The 15,834-nt window shown below is 33.0% G+C and overlaps 2 protein-coding genes across 25 annotated transcripts in view; both read right to left on the reverse strand.

Moving 5' to 3' along the window:
- Positions 1-1,899, reverse strand: part of LOC118744750 (patronin) — a 37,166-nt gene extending 35,267 nt beyond the window's left edge. For 20 of the 23 annotated variants that reach the window (XM_036478030.1, XM_036478024.1, XM_036478021.1 and 17 more), the window contains exon 1: positions 883-1,899. In XM_036478030.1, coding sequence (XP_036333923.1) covers positions 883-915 — 33 coding nt within the window. In that variant the 5' untranslated portion in view covers positions 916-1,899. The remainder of the gene's footprint in view (positions 1-882) is intronic. The other 3 variants (XM_036478006.1, XM_036478007.1, XM_036478008.1) reach the window with 3 other exon arrangements.
- Positions 1,900-5,421: 3,522 nt separating this feature from the next.
- The window catches only part of LOC118744751 (transcription factor collier), a 97,249-nt gene continuing 86,836 nt past the window's right edge, over positions 5,422-15,834 (reverse strand). The window contains exons 6-11 of one of the 2 annotated variants that reach the window (XM_036478033.1): positions 15,081-15,162; positions 14,599-14,716; positions 13,866-14,147; positions 12,892-13,036; positions 12,529-12,797; positions 5,422-7,020 (exon numbers count right to left, since the gene is read on the reverse strand). In XM_036478033.1, coding sequence (XP_036333926.1) covers positions 6,929-7,020; positions 12,529-12,797; positions 12,892-13,036; positions 13,866-14,147; positions 14,599-14,716; positions 15,081-15,162 — 988 coding nt within the window. In that variant the 3' untranslated portion in view covers positions 5,422-6,928. Of the gene's footprint in view, positions 7,021-12,528; positions 12,798-12,891; positions 13,040-13,865; positions 14,148-14,535; positions 14,717-15,080; positions 15,163-15,834 lie in introns of both variants that reach the window. The other variant, XM_036478032.1, reaches the window with a different exon arrangement.

Consider the following 15,834-nt stretch of genomic DNA (forward strand, 5'->3'; position numbering starts at 1 on the left):
AGTGCATATTTTTGTTTTTAGTGTATTTGCTAAAATGACAACATTCTGTTTTTTTTGCTTTTGCAAATTAAAGATACTTAATTTGCGCTGAAGAACACACAAAAAAAAAAAAACAATAACAAAAGTAAGGTGGCAAAAATTAATATAAACTGGTCGTTGGCACATTTTTGAGTAGGTGGAATACCAAACCAGGTGCTTGGCTCATAACGCTCACGGCAAAGCGCACAACTTACAAAGTTCGTAGGTAGGTGGACAGAGAATGAACCCGACAAAAGCACACACATAAATTTAGTGTATATGCATATACATATGCACATAGCCACATATGTATCTATATACAAACTTATGTATAGTTTAGCTATAAATTAGGTGAGCTCAATGTGACTGACACCATCAATTGTTGGTCTTTACGCTTTCAATTTCCTAATTGTTTTAAGATTTTCTTAAATGCATCTAATAGCTGCTGCGGGCAGCCAGGCCAGCACACAAGTTGCAGCAATTAAAACTGTAACTTGTAAAACTGCTACCTACAATGTTTGCGTGCATACAAGTGCGAGCATGGTGTGCATGAGTACATATGTACCATTCAGTGAGCTTCCACTTGTAACTTCACAGCACAGCACAAGCACGGCCCAGCCGAAAGCGAAAAATACTGTTTGACATTTGATGATATCATATTTTTTGCTTTTATGCTGCGGCGTTGAAATTCGTAGGTAAACAAGTGCCAACGACTAAGCTGCTTAACAAGAATATACATATACTTGCTATGCACAATCATACACATGTACATATGGAAGATCTTCCGAATATTTAAAGATTTATGCTGCAATGCTGATTGGAATTGTGTCGCTTAAAAATAGACAAATAAATATGCATACATACCTGTCTAGTTTCTTGCTGGCCAGCATCCATCATTCAATTATATCCAGATCACACTGTTTAAGTGTTTTCCAATTGACCAGCCGCAGCTCGTTTAGAAACCAATCTGTGGTAGTCGTTGTCGTCTTGATCCTGGTATAGGCCGTGGTCTCGTCGACGCCGCAATGTCGTCTTTCGCTCAACCACGAGCACGGTGTATTCCACTAGCAGACAACAGCAATCAATCCTTCGAATCATGCAACAAAAAGAAAGCAGAAAAGCCTTCCTAAACGAAACTTTCTTTCACACCAATCATAGACACACAAAATTTCAACAACAAATTCCACATTTATGTACTAGCGTAAGTTAATGCTGTTTTGGAAAGGTGCTACGCCTGCTTAAAACTTGTGAATCACTCTCTGGTGATTTAGTGCTAGCTAGCTGGCGTATTAGCCCACCGGCGTGGGGGTTTGCCACCGAAGATTAAACGCACCAGTGCATCAGCTGTTGCGACTTATCGATATTTAACCACATAGCACGCACTTCTTCAACGCATTAATGTAAAATTCTATTAATTATATAAACAATTATCAATTTGTTTGGCTTTTCTTTCACTTCGTGTAGGATATTTGGATAAATACAAAGATTATCTCATTATTAATTTCTTCGCTCAAAATTTTCTTCAATTCACACAAAAACGAAAAAAAACTCAACACCTGTCCTCTCGTTCACACGCACACGAGCTAATTGCGAGTGCAAGCTATGGCGTTTTCTTTCTCGCACATGCATTTAATACGCGAGGCACGACCCTAAACGAAAATGGGAGTCGCGTAGTGAAATTTTTTCGGCCGCTCAGGAAGTTGAATATTTCCTTTGGAAAATTGCAATTTCAGTTGGATAACCAATTGATTTAAAATCGCTTGCTAATTATTACTAAATCACCACTACTCACTATAAATATTGCAAAAAAAATTTTCTAATTTTCTTCTATCTTCCTCAGCTCAGAAACGCGAACGAAATCAAGTTAATGGAGGTGGAAGAATATCGACGATACAAATGATATATCGATGTTATGTGCTTTCTAAGCAAACTATCGATGTTATCAGACTATCGATAGTATCGGATACGACAGTACATGTAACATACGGCAGATAAATCCCGTGACTTCGCTGTCTATTTTTAAATATGATCAAAATCATGCGAACACGAATCGAAAAAGGAAGATCTTGGGAAATGGGGAAATTCTTTACTTAAAATTTTCTCAGTAGAGAAAATAACCCAGTAGTAAAAATGCAAAATTTATCTGCGTGTGGCCTTGAAATTTGATATTTACTTTTATTAAAAAAAGTTAATTGATTCATGAGACGGTAATTATCTAGTTGGGCTTTCAACGCCCAAAATTTTTTGTTAACAACTTTTGATCGGGTAAAAAAAGTTAATTTCCGCTTTCGGATTCTTGTTATTGGGGACCAGACGCGTCTAATGGTACCCCCTTTCCAAAATGTTGTCCAATTTTGGGGGTTGAAAGCCCACCTAGGTCATAAAAAGAAGCGGAAGTATTTCTGCGAAGAACTTCGTTGCGAAGAAAAGGCGCTGAACACCTTTTGCAGAGAACACCTTTCTGCGTAGGTTAATAACTTTTGATTGGGTAAAAAATGTTAATTTCCGCTTTCGAATTTTTGTTATTGGGGTCCAGTATCCCCTATCCAAAATTTTGATCAATTTTGCGGGTTGAAAGCCCACCTAGATAATTACCCAAGAAACTTAAGGATGAAAAAATTCTACTGAAATGTTACTTTATGAAACATTGTTCCATTTTATATTTTAGGCATAAGACCTTATATACGTATAATTTTGGCCTACCATATCGATATAACGATAGTGTTCATCAGTGTTATCGATAGTTTTCTACTTCTAACAACTCCAAGTGAAAGAAAACGTCATTTGCGATGCTGCCATATGTGTGGGAAAGTACAAAGTAGTAAATTTGACTGAAGTGACAGCGGGCAAAGCTGGTAAATTTGTTGTCGATTTACGTGCTCAGTTGCAACCGTGGTGATTAGTTATGACAGCAAACCGGAAGTCGACAAAATTTGTTAGGAAATGAAATAGAAAGGAGAATGCGGAACTCAATTGAAATTGGATAAATACGATACGAGTTGAGATAAGACAGACGCATAAAGATATAGGAGATTAACTGATGCTATAAGAATAGTCGCAATAAAGTTATCGAACCCACCGCTTCCAATTGGACCGTTGCTTTACTAACGGGCCAGACGATATTGAAAGGCGGAATTGTGTGAAGAGTTCATCCGTTTTTGGCACAGCGGCAATGGGAAATTTTAAGCTTCAACTTTTATTTTGCTGCCACGGCCATATGTAGGTATGAATAACAATTTTCAGTCTCAAATCCACTTTAATTGTATATTTTAGCCTTTCTTACTGCACATTCTTAATAAAGTAAACGTACACCTTGTTTATTATTAATATTTTTATTTTTAAATTAAGTTTATTTTACAGTATCAATATATTTTACAAATATTGAATAGAAAACACTAGATATTGTGAAGTACGAACCACAAGCTATGCGAATTTTTATTCGTTTTTTTTTTTAATTTTTTTCAGCAAAAGTGCAGTGTCGTACAAGCACAATTATTAGCTTACAACTATAAAATTGAGGGCAACTTACGCCTGCCTGCTTATAAGGTTAGGCAAGGTCTATTTTTTTTTAAGTGGACATAAAATAAATTACATAAACTGAAATAAAATAAAAAAATTAGGAATGAAAATCAAACAATATAAATAAAAAAAAAAAAACGCTTTTAGAAATTTTCATTTTGTTTTCATTTATAGCGTCGCACTATACATACACACATATATGACAGGAAAAGTTAAATCGGACCTACGGCTCGAAAATAAGTGAATTTGTTTGTTCTTTTTCCGATATGTATTCATCTGTGAAGTGAAATTGTGAAAAACCCAGGGACTGAAAATAATCGTTATTATTAGGGATTTTTATTTTAAAATCATTGCGAAATAGTTATTTTTTGATTTATATTTTTTGGATCATTTTTAACCGTTATTTTACTATTTTTGTTTAATAAACATAAGCGTATTCCATTGATTTTTTTTTATGATTTTTATTTTTTCGATCAGATTATTCATTTGTAGATCATGAAAGATTTAATTCGGTTATAAAAACGTAGTCTCCATTATAACGGTTAAAAATGATAAAAGAAAACACTAAAAAATACCGAAAAAGGATTATTTCGTATCCAAAAAATTTTGAATCGCAAAAATAATCGAAGAAATAAAAATCACAAAATAACGATTCAATTAGGATTTTTATTATAAAAATCATAACGGTAACGATCACTGGAAAAATGCAGCTACAAAGCGCGTAGCATCTATAAAAATTGCTAAAAAAAATCGATTTTTTCGGATATTGATTTTTTTTTAAAATATTCAAAATGTTTTCCAATGCAAACATTTTTAGTTTTTTTAAATACATATTGTTTGTGCTTTAACAACACAAACTTTTTATAAAATAAAATACGCAAAACCGTTCGTAACAATATTAAAAAAAATTAACGCGTTTTTACGAATTGCACTGGTTATATAAGAAAATAGCAAAAGCTGTCACTAAAAAAAATATATATGTATTAAAAATCAACGCAATTTTTCAGCCGCTAGAAACTTGCACTTTATTATACTAAAATTACACTGGTCTACAAATTTCAACTTTTTTTCTGCGAATAAGACGGGACCTGGTGTTTCTGAACGGATTTTTCGTGCTGAACACGAATCCGGGGTCAAAAATGTCCCATCACGTCACGTTTTCGAGAAAAAAGGGGTTGAAACCCCTAAAAACAGCGTTTTTGACCATTTTCGAAAAATTATAGAGCTGAACCCTGACGTGGTACAAATTTTGCATATATCAGAAATTAAAGGCTAAACCGTGCCCTTTCGAATGAGCCCTATGCCGAATTGATCGCGTGCACCCTTAAAGCAGGGGGTGTATTTGTGTTTAGGGGTGCAGGAAAAATTGATCACAGAAAGAATTTAATCTTAAACGATCATAGAAAATTAATAATGCCAAGGTTTTAACTATATTAAAAGTCGCTGATTACGAATCTGCAGTTAGATTTTAAAAATTTAAGATGACGGGTCGAATATGGTGGATATAAAAATTGGACTCCTAGACACAAATACACCCCCTGATCTAAGGGTGCATGCGATTAATTCGGCATAGGGCTCATTCGAAAGGGCACGATTTAGCCTTTAATTTCTGACATATACAAAGTTTGTAGCACGTCAGGGTTCAGCTCTACAATTTTTCAAAAATGGCCAAAAACGCTGTTTTTAGGGGTTTCAACCCCTTTTTTCTCGAAAACGTGACGTGATGGGAAGTTTTGGACCCCAGATTCGTGTTCAGCACGAAAAATCCGTTCGGAAACACCAGGTCCCGTCTTATTCGCAAAACCCTTGTAGACCAGTGTTATTTGGGTTATAAAATTACATTCCCAAAAATATTCCTAGTATTCAGATTAAAAAGTACAAAATTTTGATGAACATTTTTGGAATTTCTCTAAATTATATTAGTAATCAGATTAAGAACTTCGAAAATTTGATGTAAATTTGTTTTTTTTTTTAAGCTTTGTGCAAAGTGTGCAACTTTTTACATGATTTTGCTTAATGCAAGAAGAAAATTTTTATGAAAAAAAATAACTTTAATAACATTTTGAATATGTATTTGAGAAAACTAACATGTGAAAACATGTTTAAGTCACTTTATATGGAAATACGGAAATTTTCGCAACTTGCGTTAAAAAAAAATCATATGTATGTATATAAAATTTTATGTAAACATTGCTTAACCTGATCATCAGAAAGGCGTTAACTGCTTAATAATAATGTAACAATTTTTAAGAAAAAAAATTTTCACCACAATTTTCTAAATTATTTTTTTGCTTGTGGTGTGCCAATTAAGAATTTGCAAATTTTGTTTGTTTTTATTTAGTTTTTCTTATATGCATGCAAGTAAGTTACTATCATTGTCTAATAATCGGTTTTGTTTTTCTTCATACTTTTTAACTCCTTTTTATTTATTTAAAAAGAAGAAACATCTTGCTAAATGTCGGCTAATCTTTAATGCTAAGCTATTGTATGTAAGTGTGTATGTGAATGCTAGATATGCTTAGGTATTTTGTTTTTGAATGTGTACAATCCGCCTAACAATTATGAGTTGTTATAATTTCTGCTTATGTTGTATTGATTTTTTTCTTTGCTGTAAAAGTTGAGGGAAAATTCGTATACAAATTCTGCTAAATTCATTAACTATCTACATCGTTTTGTTATAAGAGTTATATAATTTAATTATAAATGGTTAAACTTTATTTTATTGATGGTTGTATTATTTTTTGAAATGATTTTATATTTTATTTAGAAATGTTTGATATGAGTTGCTGCTGATATTTACAATTGCATATGTGTGTTCTTTTCTTATTTATTAATGTCTTATATTTTGTTTTCGAGTTCATAAGCTTATATACAAAAACTGTTTAATATAAATACTAATTGAATGCTTTTTATACTATATATGTATGTGTATGTGTATTATCTTGCTCTTCCTAGTGTATTTCTCTGTTAAGTAATGTATTGCACGCGAAATTATAGTTATATATGTCTATGGTTTTTATTTTTATAATTATTATTTTTTAACTAATATAATTTTTTTCTTACACACATTTTTTTCTAATAAATACATGCTTATGTACATACATACATATATTAAAATTTAAACATTTACTGTTTATGCATCTATTAACGCTTAACTATTATAGAAGAAAACGATAAATACATATTTTGTTATTTTGCCTTTCGATAATAAATACATACATATTTTTCATGTTTTTTACGCTTAGCTTAACCAAAAAGATATGTTATTTGAATATGATTTAAATTTTTTATTTTTACGAATCGCAACTGTTCTTCAAATGTTTTATGTAAATATGTATGCATGTTTCTTTGATATTTGCTGTTCCAAGATATTTGCAAACCAATTTGCATTTTATTTGGTCGACGTCACCAGCTGACTTGTCCCATAGCCTTGGGTATTACACGTCGGCAGTGTGAAGGGATTGAAGCTGAGGCCACTAACTCCTGGAAATTGAAAAGAAGAAAGTATTTACAAATGGGGAAAGATATAGACAGGATGTTATCAGTAAATGTTGAACTATGCAAATATTAGTTTATTTAATAACCAGCGAACTAACAGTTTTAAAAAGCTCACTTTAGGATTTGAAAATCCAACTTAAGCTTTCAGATTAACAGACTTTTCGAAAGTATACAAGTAAAAAGGTTTTTATACTCTATAAAACTATAATAAAAAAGTAAAAAAAAGCCCATTGAAAGCTCTAAAGATCTTGACGAGCTTTTGTAAGATAATTCCCTAAATTTTGCGAAGGGTAAATGACCAAAACTAATTGTGCGGCGCGCTTTAAAGGCGCACACATTTTTTAATGTCATGCACAAACCATTGTAATCTCATAAAAGCTCTAAAGCTGACCCTTTGGTATGCATTACCTTTAAAGTGTAAAGGCCATTTTCTTAAGTAACTTTTGAAAGTTATCTGCCCTCTATATTTTAAATTTTGTTCTCAAACTAATTTTTAAAGCGCACATTAATTCTAAAAGCTGCTTGAGAAAAAGGCTAGGGCCACTTTTAATTTTGTTCTAAAAAAATTTGTTCAAAGGGCAGATAAATTTTAAAAGCTGCTTTAGAAAATAGCCTTACAAAATTAAAATTGTGAAGCTGAGCTTTTAAGCTTTAAAAAAAGTTGCGACTGAGGAAATGTAAAAGAAAGTGTTTCGAAGCTCTAAATCTCCATATAGATTTTTTTTTTCAATATGTCTGAGCTTTTAAGCTTACGTGACTGCTTATGATGCTAGATATGGTCTTAAATGCTGCAAACTAAGACAGCTTTAATGTAAGCTCCTGATTTTAAAAGTGCTCATTTTCAATTATGCTACACCAACTTAAAAAATATTAAATTGGCACCTTAAAAAAGATTTATTTTACGGAACAAGAAAAATTCTAAAAATAAAATTTTAGGCGAATGGAGCTTTAAAAGCTTTCGATACTCCGTGAGCAAATTTGAAGAGGAACTGTGCCTGAAAAATTCCAAATGGCATCAGTAAATTAGTGACGTACAGAAAGCTTTTAGCAAAGCGCTTGTAAAAGCTAAAATTTTGGCCTTCCTTAATACAAAAAAAGTATATACTCTTTAAGCTTTGATTAGCAGTCTATAGCAATAGGCTTTAGCTTTTATGCTGTATAGATAGTTTTTAAAAGCTTGTCACGCGTGCTTATGAAGTGACCAACTGTGACATACAGCAGTACTGCTCATATAGCGTTTTTTTTAAGACACATGATTATCGGATGAAACCAATCAGATAAGCTCTAGCCGCGTGCCTTGAAAAGATATTCGAATGGTCAGTTTGTGCTTTTAGAAAATTTCGAATAGAAGTGTAGCACCATATTTACGAATACATATAAAAGGATTTTTCGGAGTTTGAAAAATATGACTTATGTTAAAAGCTAGCGATGAAACTATTTTTCATAATTTTGAGTTTTAATACAATTAATGAATTCGAAAAGCTTGAGTGAATTACTCATATTTTCATATAATTCTGTCACGACTGATATATGTACATCCGTGGGATAAGCTTTTTAAAGCTTTTGGTAGATTTTTAAAAACTCTCTCTAAACGTCTCTGATATAATTTGGTATCATAAAATTGGTCACAACCGAAACCTATCCCGTGGTAGAAGCTTTTTAGAGCTTTATATAAATTGTGCATGCTTTAAGATGCCCTAATAAAGCTTATAATAAGCATAGATCGACACTAGTCACAATCAAAAAATATTCCGCAGAAGCTTTTTAAAGCTTCCCTTGCACAGACTAACTATAGGCGGCACATAATAAAAGCTCTTACTAGTCGTCGCCGATCTATACAGTACTTGTGTTTTTTAAGAAAATTAATTTTTAAAAAGCTTCCGAATAACAATTTTTTATATGTAAATTTTTATATTGAAAATGCAACTCTGCTGCACTGTGTGTATGTATATATAGTAATATTATATGTACAAAATTAAATTTGAATGTATGACGTGAAGTATATTTTCTTGTAATTTGGTATGTAGTTTTTTTTTTGCAATGCTCAGGCGCGTACCTGGAAATGGCCAGAAGTGATTGCGAGTCGATTGCGAGTTTTACAATATTTTTAACAAAAAAAAATTGTTTCTTAAAAGTTATCTGGTACGCACCTGTTAAGAATTTTCATGAACAAAAAAACTTCTCAGTGATTTGGCTTCATCGACAGGTAATCAGTTAGCGGTCGCCGCAGCTCAAGCGCCTAGTGCGACGTACCAAAATTTTTTAATACTATTTTATTTTTTAAACAAATTGTTTGCGCTACATTTGCATAGTTAACAACATTTTTAATTATGTATTTAACTAAGAAAAATTAGTAAAATGCTTTTGCTTTTATATACCATTCCAAACTTTCGATTCTCGCATTCGCTTATTGAACATTTTGAACACGACTATGTGCATATGTTTGTAACTTTGGCTGGCTTCACGCTTTCTCTCTACACAGCGGCCGTTGCAATTGAGGCAGCTGGATTGTGCCACGGCTGGTGGGCATGATGATGGTAATGGTGCGGATGTGTGTGGTGGTGGTGTTGCACTAGCGCCTGATGCCACGGTGACGACACTGTTGAAATTAATGGCGAAAAGGCACTGCCTGAGCATATTTCGTTTTTTTTGTTGTTGTTTGTTTGGTTTTTACATTTTATGCAAGTGTTTTGTATATAAATGTTTTTTTTTTTTGAGTTAAAATTTTACAAAGTAAATATGTAAATACATTTAATTTTGCATAAAATAAAAAAAGAAAAACAATGATGTAGCAACAGTACGAATAATAAATAAAAATTTTAAATAATTCAACGTGTTGAAATATTTGTTTTTTTTAAGGTTTTTGTTTTTACAAGTAGGCCATGCAATGAAAAGAGAAAAAGAAAAAAGAAACAAAATCGATAGGTTAGCAAAAAAATCAATCATTTAGATAGGTAAATATGTACAAACATACATAGATACATTTACATATATTTTACACTTAAAAAAAATTAGAGAAAAAAAAGTAGCTTATCAACAAAAAAAACTGATGTGCAATAAAACAATTCCGGCATACACATACGCCGTTATTCACGAACACATACATATTCATGTGCATTAGGGTGGCTCAAAAATGCACCGCAAAATCAAATTTTTGGAATTTTGCTGCTGTCAGCACAGAATTGCAGAATACAGCTACTCAAAGAAGTGTTCACGCGTTGTTTTTTTTTTGTTTTCTTTCTATAAACATATTGTCCAAGCTTAAACCAAAAAATATAAATCAAAGTTTACAATTTTATATAAATGTTATATAAAAAAAGCAAAAGTAGTCACCAAAAAAAATTCTCAAAAATTAATGGAATTTTTGAGCTGATTGAAACTTGCACTTCATTAGATAAAATTGTATGTATAAAACTGCATAGCCCGAAATGTTCAAAAAATTCAAATTATAAAGCTCTAAATTTTGATCAAAATTTGTGGACTTTTCCTATATTTTGTATAAAGTTTGTAGCTTTTATTTATGTGAATTTGGCTAAAGCTTGGACAATATTCTTATAGAAAAACCACAAAAATTTAACTTGAGAAACATTATGAATATTGAAAAAAATCAATACGTAAATACTTGCTCGAGTAGGTATGTATATATCGCACCCTAAATCCAAAACAGACACAACTCAAAATTAAATTTTTTTTATTAAACAGTTCACAGCCCAAAAATCTAACGTACGCCAATATTTCCTCCTCGTCACCGTCTTCTTTAACCGGAAAAATACTATAAGGAATGCTTTTGTTTTACTTGCGTCGCTTGCGCAGCATCAACAGATTTTTACCTCTCCAGAACATTTAGAATGTTTTGTGTTATGACTGTTTGTGATTATTGGAAAAATAAAATTTACCTAGAAATGCTATAAAATCGTTTAAATTAAATATTTGTTTGATTTTTTTATGAATAAAATTATGAAACCTATATAAATTCAAAATAGAGAAAAAAAATGGACCACTCTAATGTACATACATAGTTACAAGCTCAATAACTAAGTAATTTATTAATGTCACATACGCTACACAGTAAATAACTCTGGGCATGAGCACAAAATTTTACATGTTAAAAAAATTAAATTAATACGACTACTTCCTACGACTGAGCCGAATAATTGATAATTTTTAACATCAGTGCATAATAAATATGTACCCTACATACATTGTATTTTCGAATTGTTAACCAAGCCCAATGTTTATTGGATAAATACTACAGTGCTGGCTACTACAATGAAACCATATAAATACTTGGCTACATAATTATTTTGATTTTTTTTTCCGAACATTTCTGTGTAGTGTATTGGTAAAATGCCGTCAGGCGCAATAAAAATATTCCTTATATTTTGTCAAACTATGAAAAAGCATTTGTGAAGTGCAGAAGGAAAGCGTATGGAATGAAAAACTCAATCATAAAATTTCAGAAAACAGCCAAAAACCTGTCCGTTTCATAACCATTTACGGTACTTTTCTGTATAAACGTTTCCGCCGCACACTTTAGGGGAAAATAGGATCGTCAAAGTATCCTAAAATAGAATCGGTAATGGACAATGGAAATGGAAAATCCGCATTTCATCCACTATTTTTTCTTTTTCGGATCCATTTTCGGATCTTTTGCTGTCTCGGAAGCGACACTTTTGTTGAAAGGAATTTCATAGCCGCCAAGGTTCCAGAAATCGTATCACACTGTACCAGTTATTCGACCTTAGAAATAGCCATCAGCACTAAAAAACGCTGCACCAATCAGGCAAGCGAAAATGGAATAAAATGTCTAAATGACGTGGTACCAATTTTGGCACTGTAGTTTTATTTCCGGGTGTGAAGAAAAAAATCAAAGTTAAGTTTTATGGGCTAAATTTAGTTCAAAAATTAATTTTGTTTTAAAAAATCTTTTCTAAAAGTGTTATCAACTCAGTCAAAATAATTACTTTTTTGATCTTATTTAAAATTTTATAATTCCGTTGGAAAATCCGCCACTTTTTTGGTGAGGTACCCTAATATACTTATTTAGTTGGATCCATTCTCCCCGACATAATGCGATAACTATTAATTTCGGGAATCCAGGCCACCGCTGTGACCGATGTAGGCTTATGAGCATATGACCCCATTCTTTCTCTGGTGCTTTCACCCATGAAAAGGTTTTCCACAATCACACGCTTACGTGGAAGAGGAAAATATCGTTTTATCTGAGACTACGGCCGTTCTTCGAACTCGGCGTAATCAGCTAATCTGCTAATCTTCGCAAAATCTTACTTAATCTACTTTTCAACTTGTTCGTTGCGATTGAAAATCGATTTAAAATATTTTATCGTTGATTTTCCGCAGTCAGTGGACATTAAATTCAAACTCGTTGGCAACTAAACTAAACAGAAAGTACTCGTACTACTACATATGAATCAACTCAAGGGGTACATGCACTCAACTACATCTGAAACTACTACTCGTACTTAAACTTACTGCTGGTAGAGTTGAAAACACTGCCTGGTGAAGAGGATAACGTACCCATATTGGTGGTGGGACCATAACCATTAGCAGCCACTGAAGCGCCATAAGAACCGCCCGAACTGTGTGGCGTAGAAGCGCTGCTGCAATAGCCGCCACGTGGACTCACGCTGCTCGATTGTGCGCGCTGATAATCGTCTTCGGTCCATTGGCCGGCAGTATCTTGTACACTTACGGCCAGTTGACCGGTGTAGGAGTTGAAGCCGGTGGAGCCACCGGGAGATCTGGAGGAGAGTAGAAAAGGCAAAGCACAAATTGTAAATGAATTGCTAAAGTATTTGAGTGACAAGGCTTAAGCTAAGTGTAGACGATGCTTACCTTGGCATTGAATACAAGGCTTCCACTAAGTCAGCAGCGCGCTTGAGTATGATTTCCTTTTGCAACTTTTCCGGATCGCCAGGATGACGTGGTATAAGTTTTTGTAGACGCTGAAAACCATAATCGATGGTAGGCTCATTGAGGGCTGCTTAAAGAATAGAAAGGGAGAGTGACAGTGACAGAAAAAGAGAGAAAAGTGCAGGTTTAAGTTTTATTTTGTAGAAAGCTGATTTCCAAGCTACAGTATCGGTCATATCTATAGCACACCATTTCAAAGTGATATTGTGAGCCACTTATGTTTATTTATTTATTTTTAAGAATTTTCAATTAAAATACAGTTCTTTCTCTAACAAAACCCATACAAACCCAAGTTTAAAAATTTGTAGAAAACTACAAAAAAAGTGCAACAAATTTTCACCTAAATTTCAAACTTTTTTCTCGGCAGTGTTTGAATTTTTCTGAATACACAGTTTCATAGCCCAATCAATTTTAGTCTGATAATGTGCAAGTTTCAAGTGGCTAAAAGTTACCGTTGATTTTTTAGATTTTTTTTTGCCAAAGGTGTTGCGGTTTTCTTCCATATACAAATAAATTGAGTTTATTCATTATATGGAAGCCAATGCGACAAAAAAAAATCTAAAAAATTAACGGTAATTCGTAGCTACTTGAAATTTGCACCTTATCAGACTAAAATTGCAGGGGCTAAAAAACTGTGTACTCAAAAAAATTCTAACACTTCCGGGAAAAAAGTTTCAAATTTAGGTGAAAATTTGTTACCCTTTTTTGTAGTTTTCTACAAATTGTTGAACTTGGGTATATATGGGGTTTGTCTGAGAATGAACTAAATTTTAATTGAAAATTCTTAAAAATAAGTAAATGAACATAAGGGGCACACAATATCACTTGGAAATGGCGTGCTATAGATATGACCGATACTGTATATTTTTTTTGCTTTATTACACTTTTTTACTCACAAACATAAACAAATCGTCCTGGCGAACCCTTGCAAAACTGCTTGCTCTTATATGACAAAGTCACCTCCACCACACCGGGTATATGTCGTGGTGGTGTTTGCACCCGAATGGCATGCGATGTAATTAGCTCGCTCCAAACGAGCATTGTGCCGAAGACCACTTGGAGGCCATCGAAGAAATTATCCCCCACAATAATGACTGTGGCGCCGCCAGAAGTCCAACCCTCGCTGGGCGAAATTGCTTTGATGCAGGGCGTGGCCACGGGCAATGGTGGATAAAGACCTGTGTGCGGGAAATAGTTACCTAGCTTTAGTAAAGTGTTTTGAAGTATATTAGGCTTGCGATAAGGAAGGTAGGGTAGTGTTGTTAAGTGTATGACCGAATGATTTGCTAACGAAAAATTATGAAGAAAGTTAAAAGAATAAATTAAGGCTAAAAAATTATTTAGTAGCGGATCTGCGCCTAAACTTATGTTTTATTGTTGCATAAGTTTAGGCATAATTTTACAAAATTTGTTTAATGACATAAATTTAGTTTTACTTAATAAGTGTTTTCGGTAACAAACAAATTCTACATATTCAATTACACAAAAACTCAAAAAAAAAACATTTTCTTCACTAAACAACTTATATCAAACTCAAAAATGTGGTAAAAGAATTTTGTTACGGACCATCATAGGTACTGTCAGGCGCAAGTGGGTGACCCGTTAAGGACAGGGAGGAGTTTCCTGTACCTTCCGTGGTATCCAAACGTTTAGCGCGGCGTCCATGTTTCGAATTGTTATGCACGAACATGTTATCGGATATGGCTAAGAGTGGGCCATCAACGGTCACTTGAGTGGAGATGACAACCTAGGATGAGAATTGAGTTTTTAAGTAATGTGATGGAAGAGGGGATAGATTATTCTAATTCTAAAAAAAAGGTCTGTAGTAAAAACATAAAAATGTTAGAGTTTTTACCTACTTAGTTTTAAATAAAAATGTTTAGCAACTTTTAAGAAAACTAATGTTTTAATTTTTATTTTTTTAAATTTACTATTTTTTAATTTCCGTAAGATGTTATTATGTTTTATTATTTTCTCCGTTTTTAAAAAATTATTTTTACAATTATTTTTGTATTTTTTAATTTTAAGTTATTCATAATTTTTTTTTTTGATTTTTCATGAAATAATTTTTTTTTTGCACTTTTTCACCAAACCTTTTTTTAAATATATACCTGAAAGCGTCTCATATCTCTTGGATTTCCGGCGTTCTTCAGACAATTTTGATTGCATTTTAGAAAGAATTTGAGAAAAAACCTGCAAGAAAAAAATTACATTAGAAATTTTATTTAGCAAATTACACTTAAAATTAAGTTTTGAGGTAGCAGATGATATGAACGCTAAAACACCGCAAACGTGGTGAACTTTGGATTTGGCGTAGTTAAGCTGATGAAAAAAGCCAAACCGTCGATGCCCGTGGTAGATTTGAGGAAAAACTAATTCGGAGGAGAAACCTTGTTGTTCCAAAAATGTCAACATGTTCGACCCTACAACAGGTGCGGAAGGAAGCCCAGCGGGACGTCGGGCTTATCGCATCCCCAAAGAGCGAAATATGGATACCAGTGCCGGCAAAATGGCTTGTTCCATTCCCAAAGGTTAGAGGGATGCAAGGACGGCCGGGGAAGCGGTCTTGCGGGTAGGCAACAACAAAAGAGGCAACAGTTTCTTGGTTTTCTTTGCTTTTCTATGTTTTTATTATTCTTCAAAATTCTTTTAGGTTTTTTAAATTTAAAATTTTTAATGAGTAAAAGTGAGGGAATGTAAATTAATTTGTGACTATCGAAAATCGATTATTACACCGTGCGAGCAAAACAAAATAATTTCGAAAAACGCGAAGCAATCAATATACTCACGAAATTATGGGCCAAATATAGTAAAACAGCAAAAACTATTTAAAAAATTCCGTAATGTAGAATAACAATATGGGAA

Source organism: Rhagoletis pomonella, unplaced genomic scaffold (genome assembly GCF_013731165.1).
Source record: "Rhagoletis pomonella isolate Grant_MI unplaced genomic scaffold, Rhpom_1.0 Rhpom_scaffold_00008, whole genome shotgun sequence".
Lineage (NCBI taxonomy): Eukaryota > Metazoa > Arthropoda > Insecta > Diptera > Tephritidae > Rhagoletis > Rhagoletis pomonella.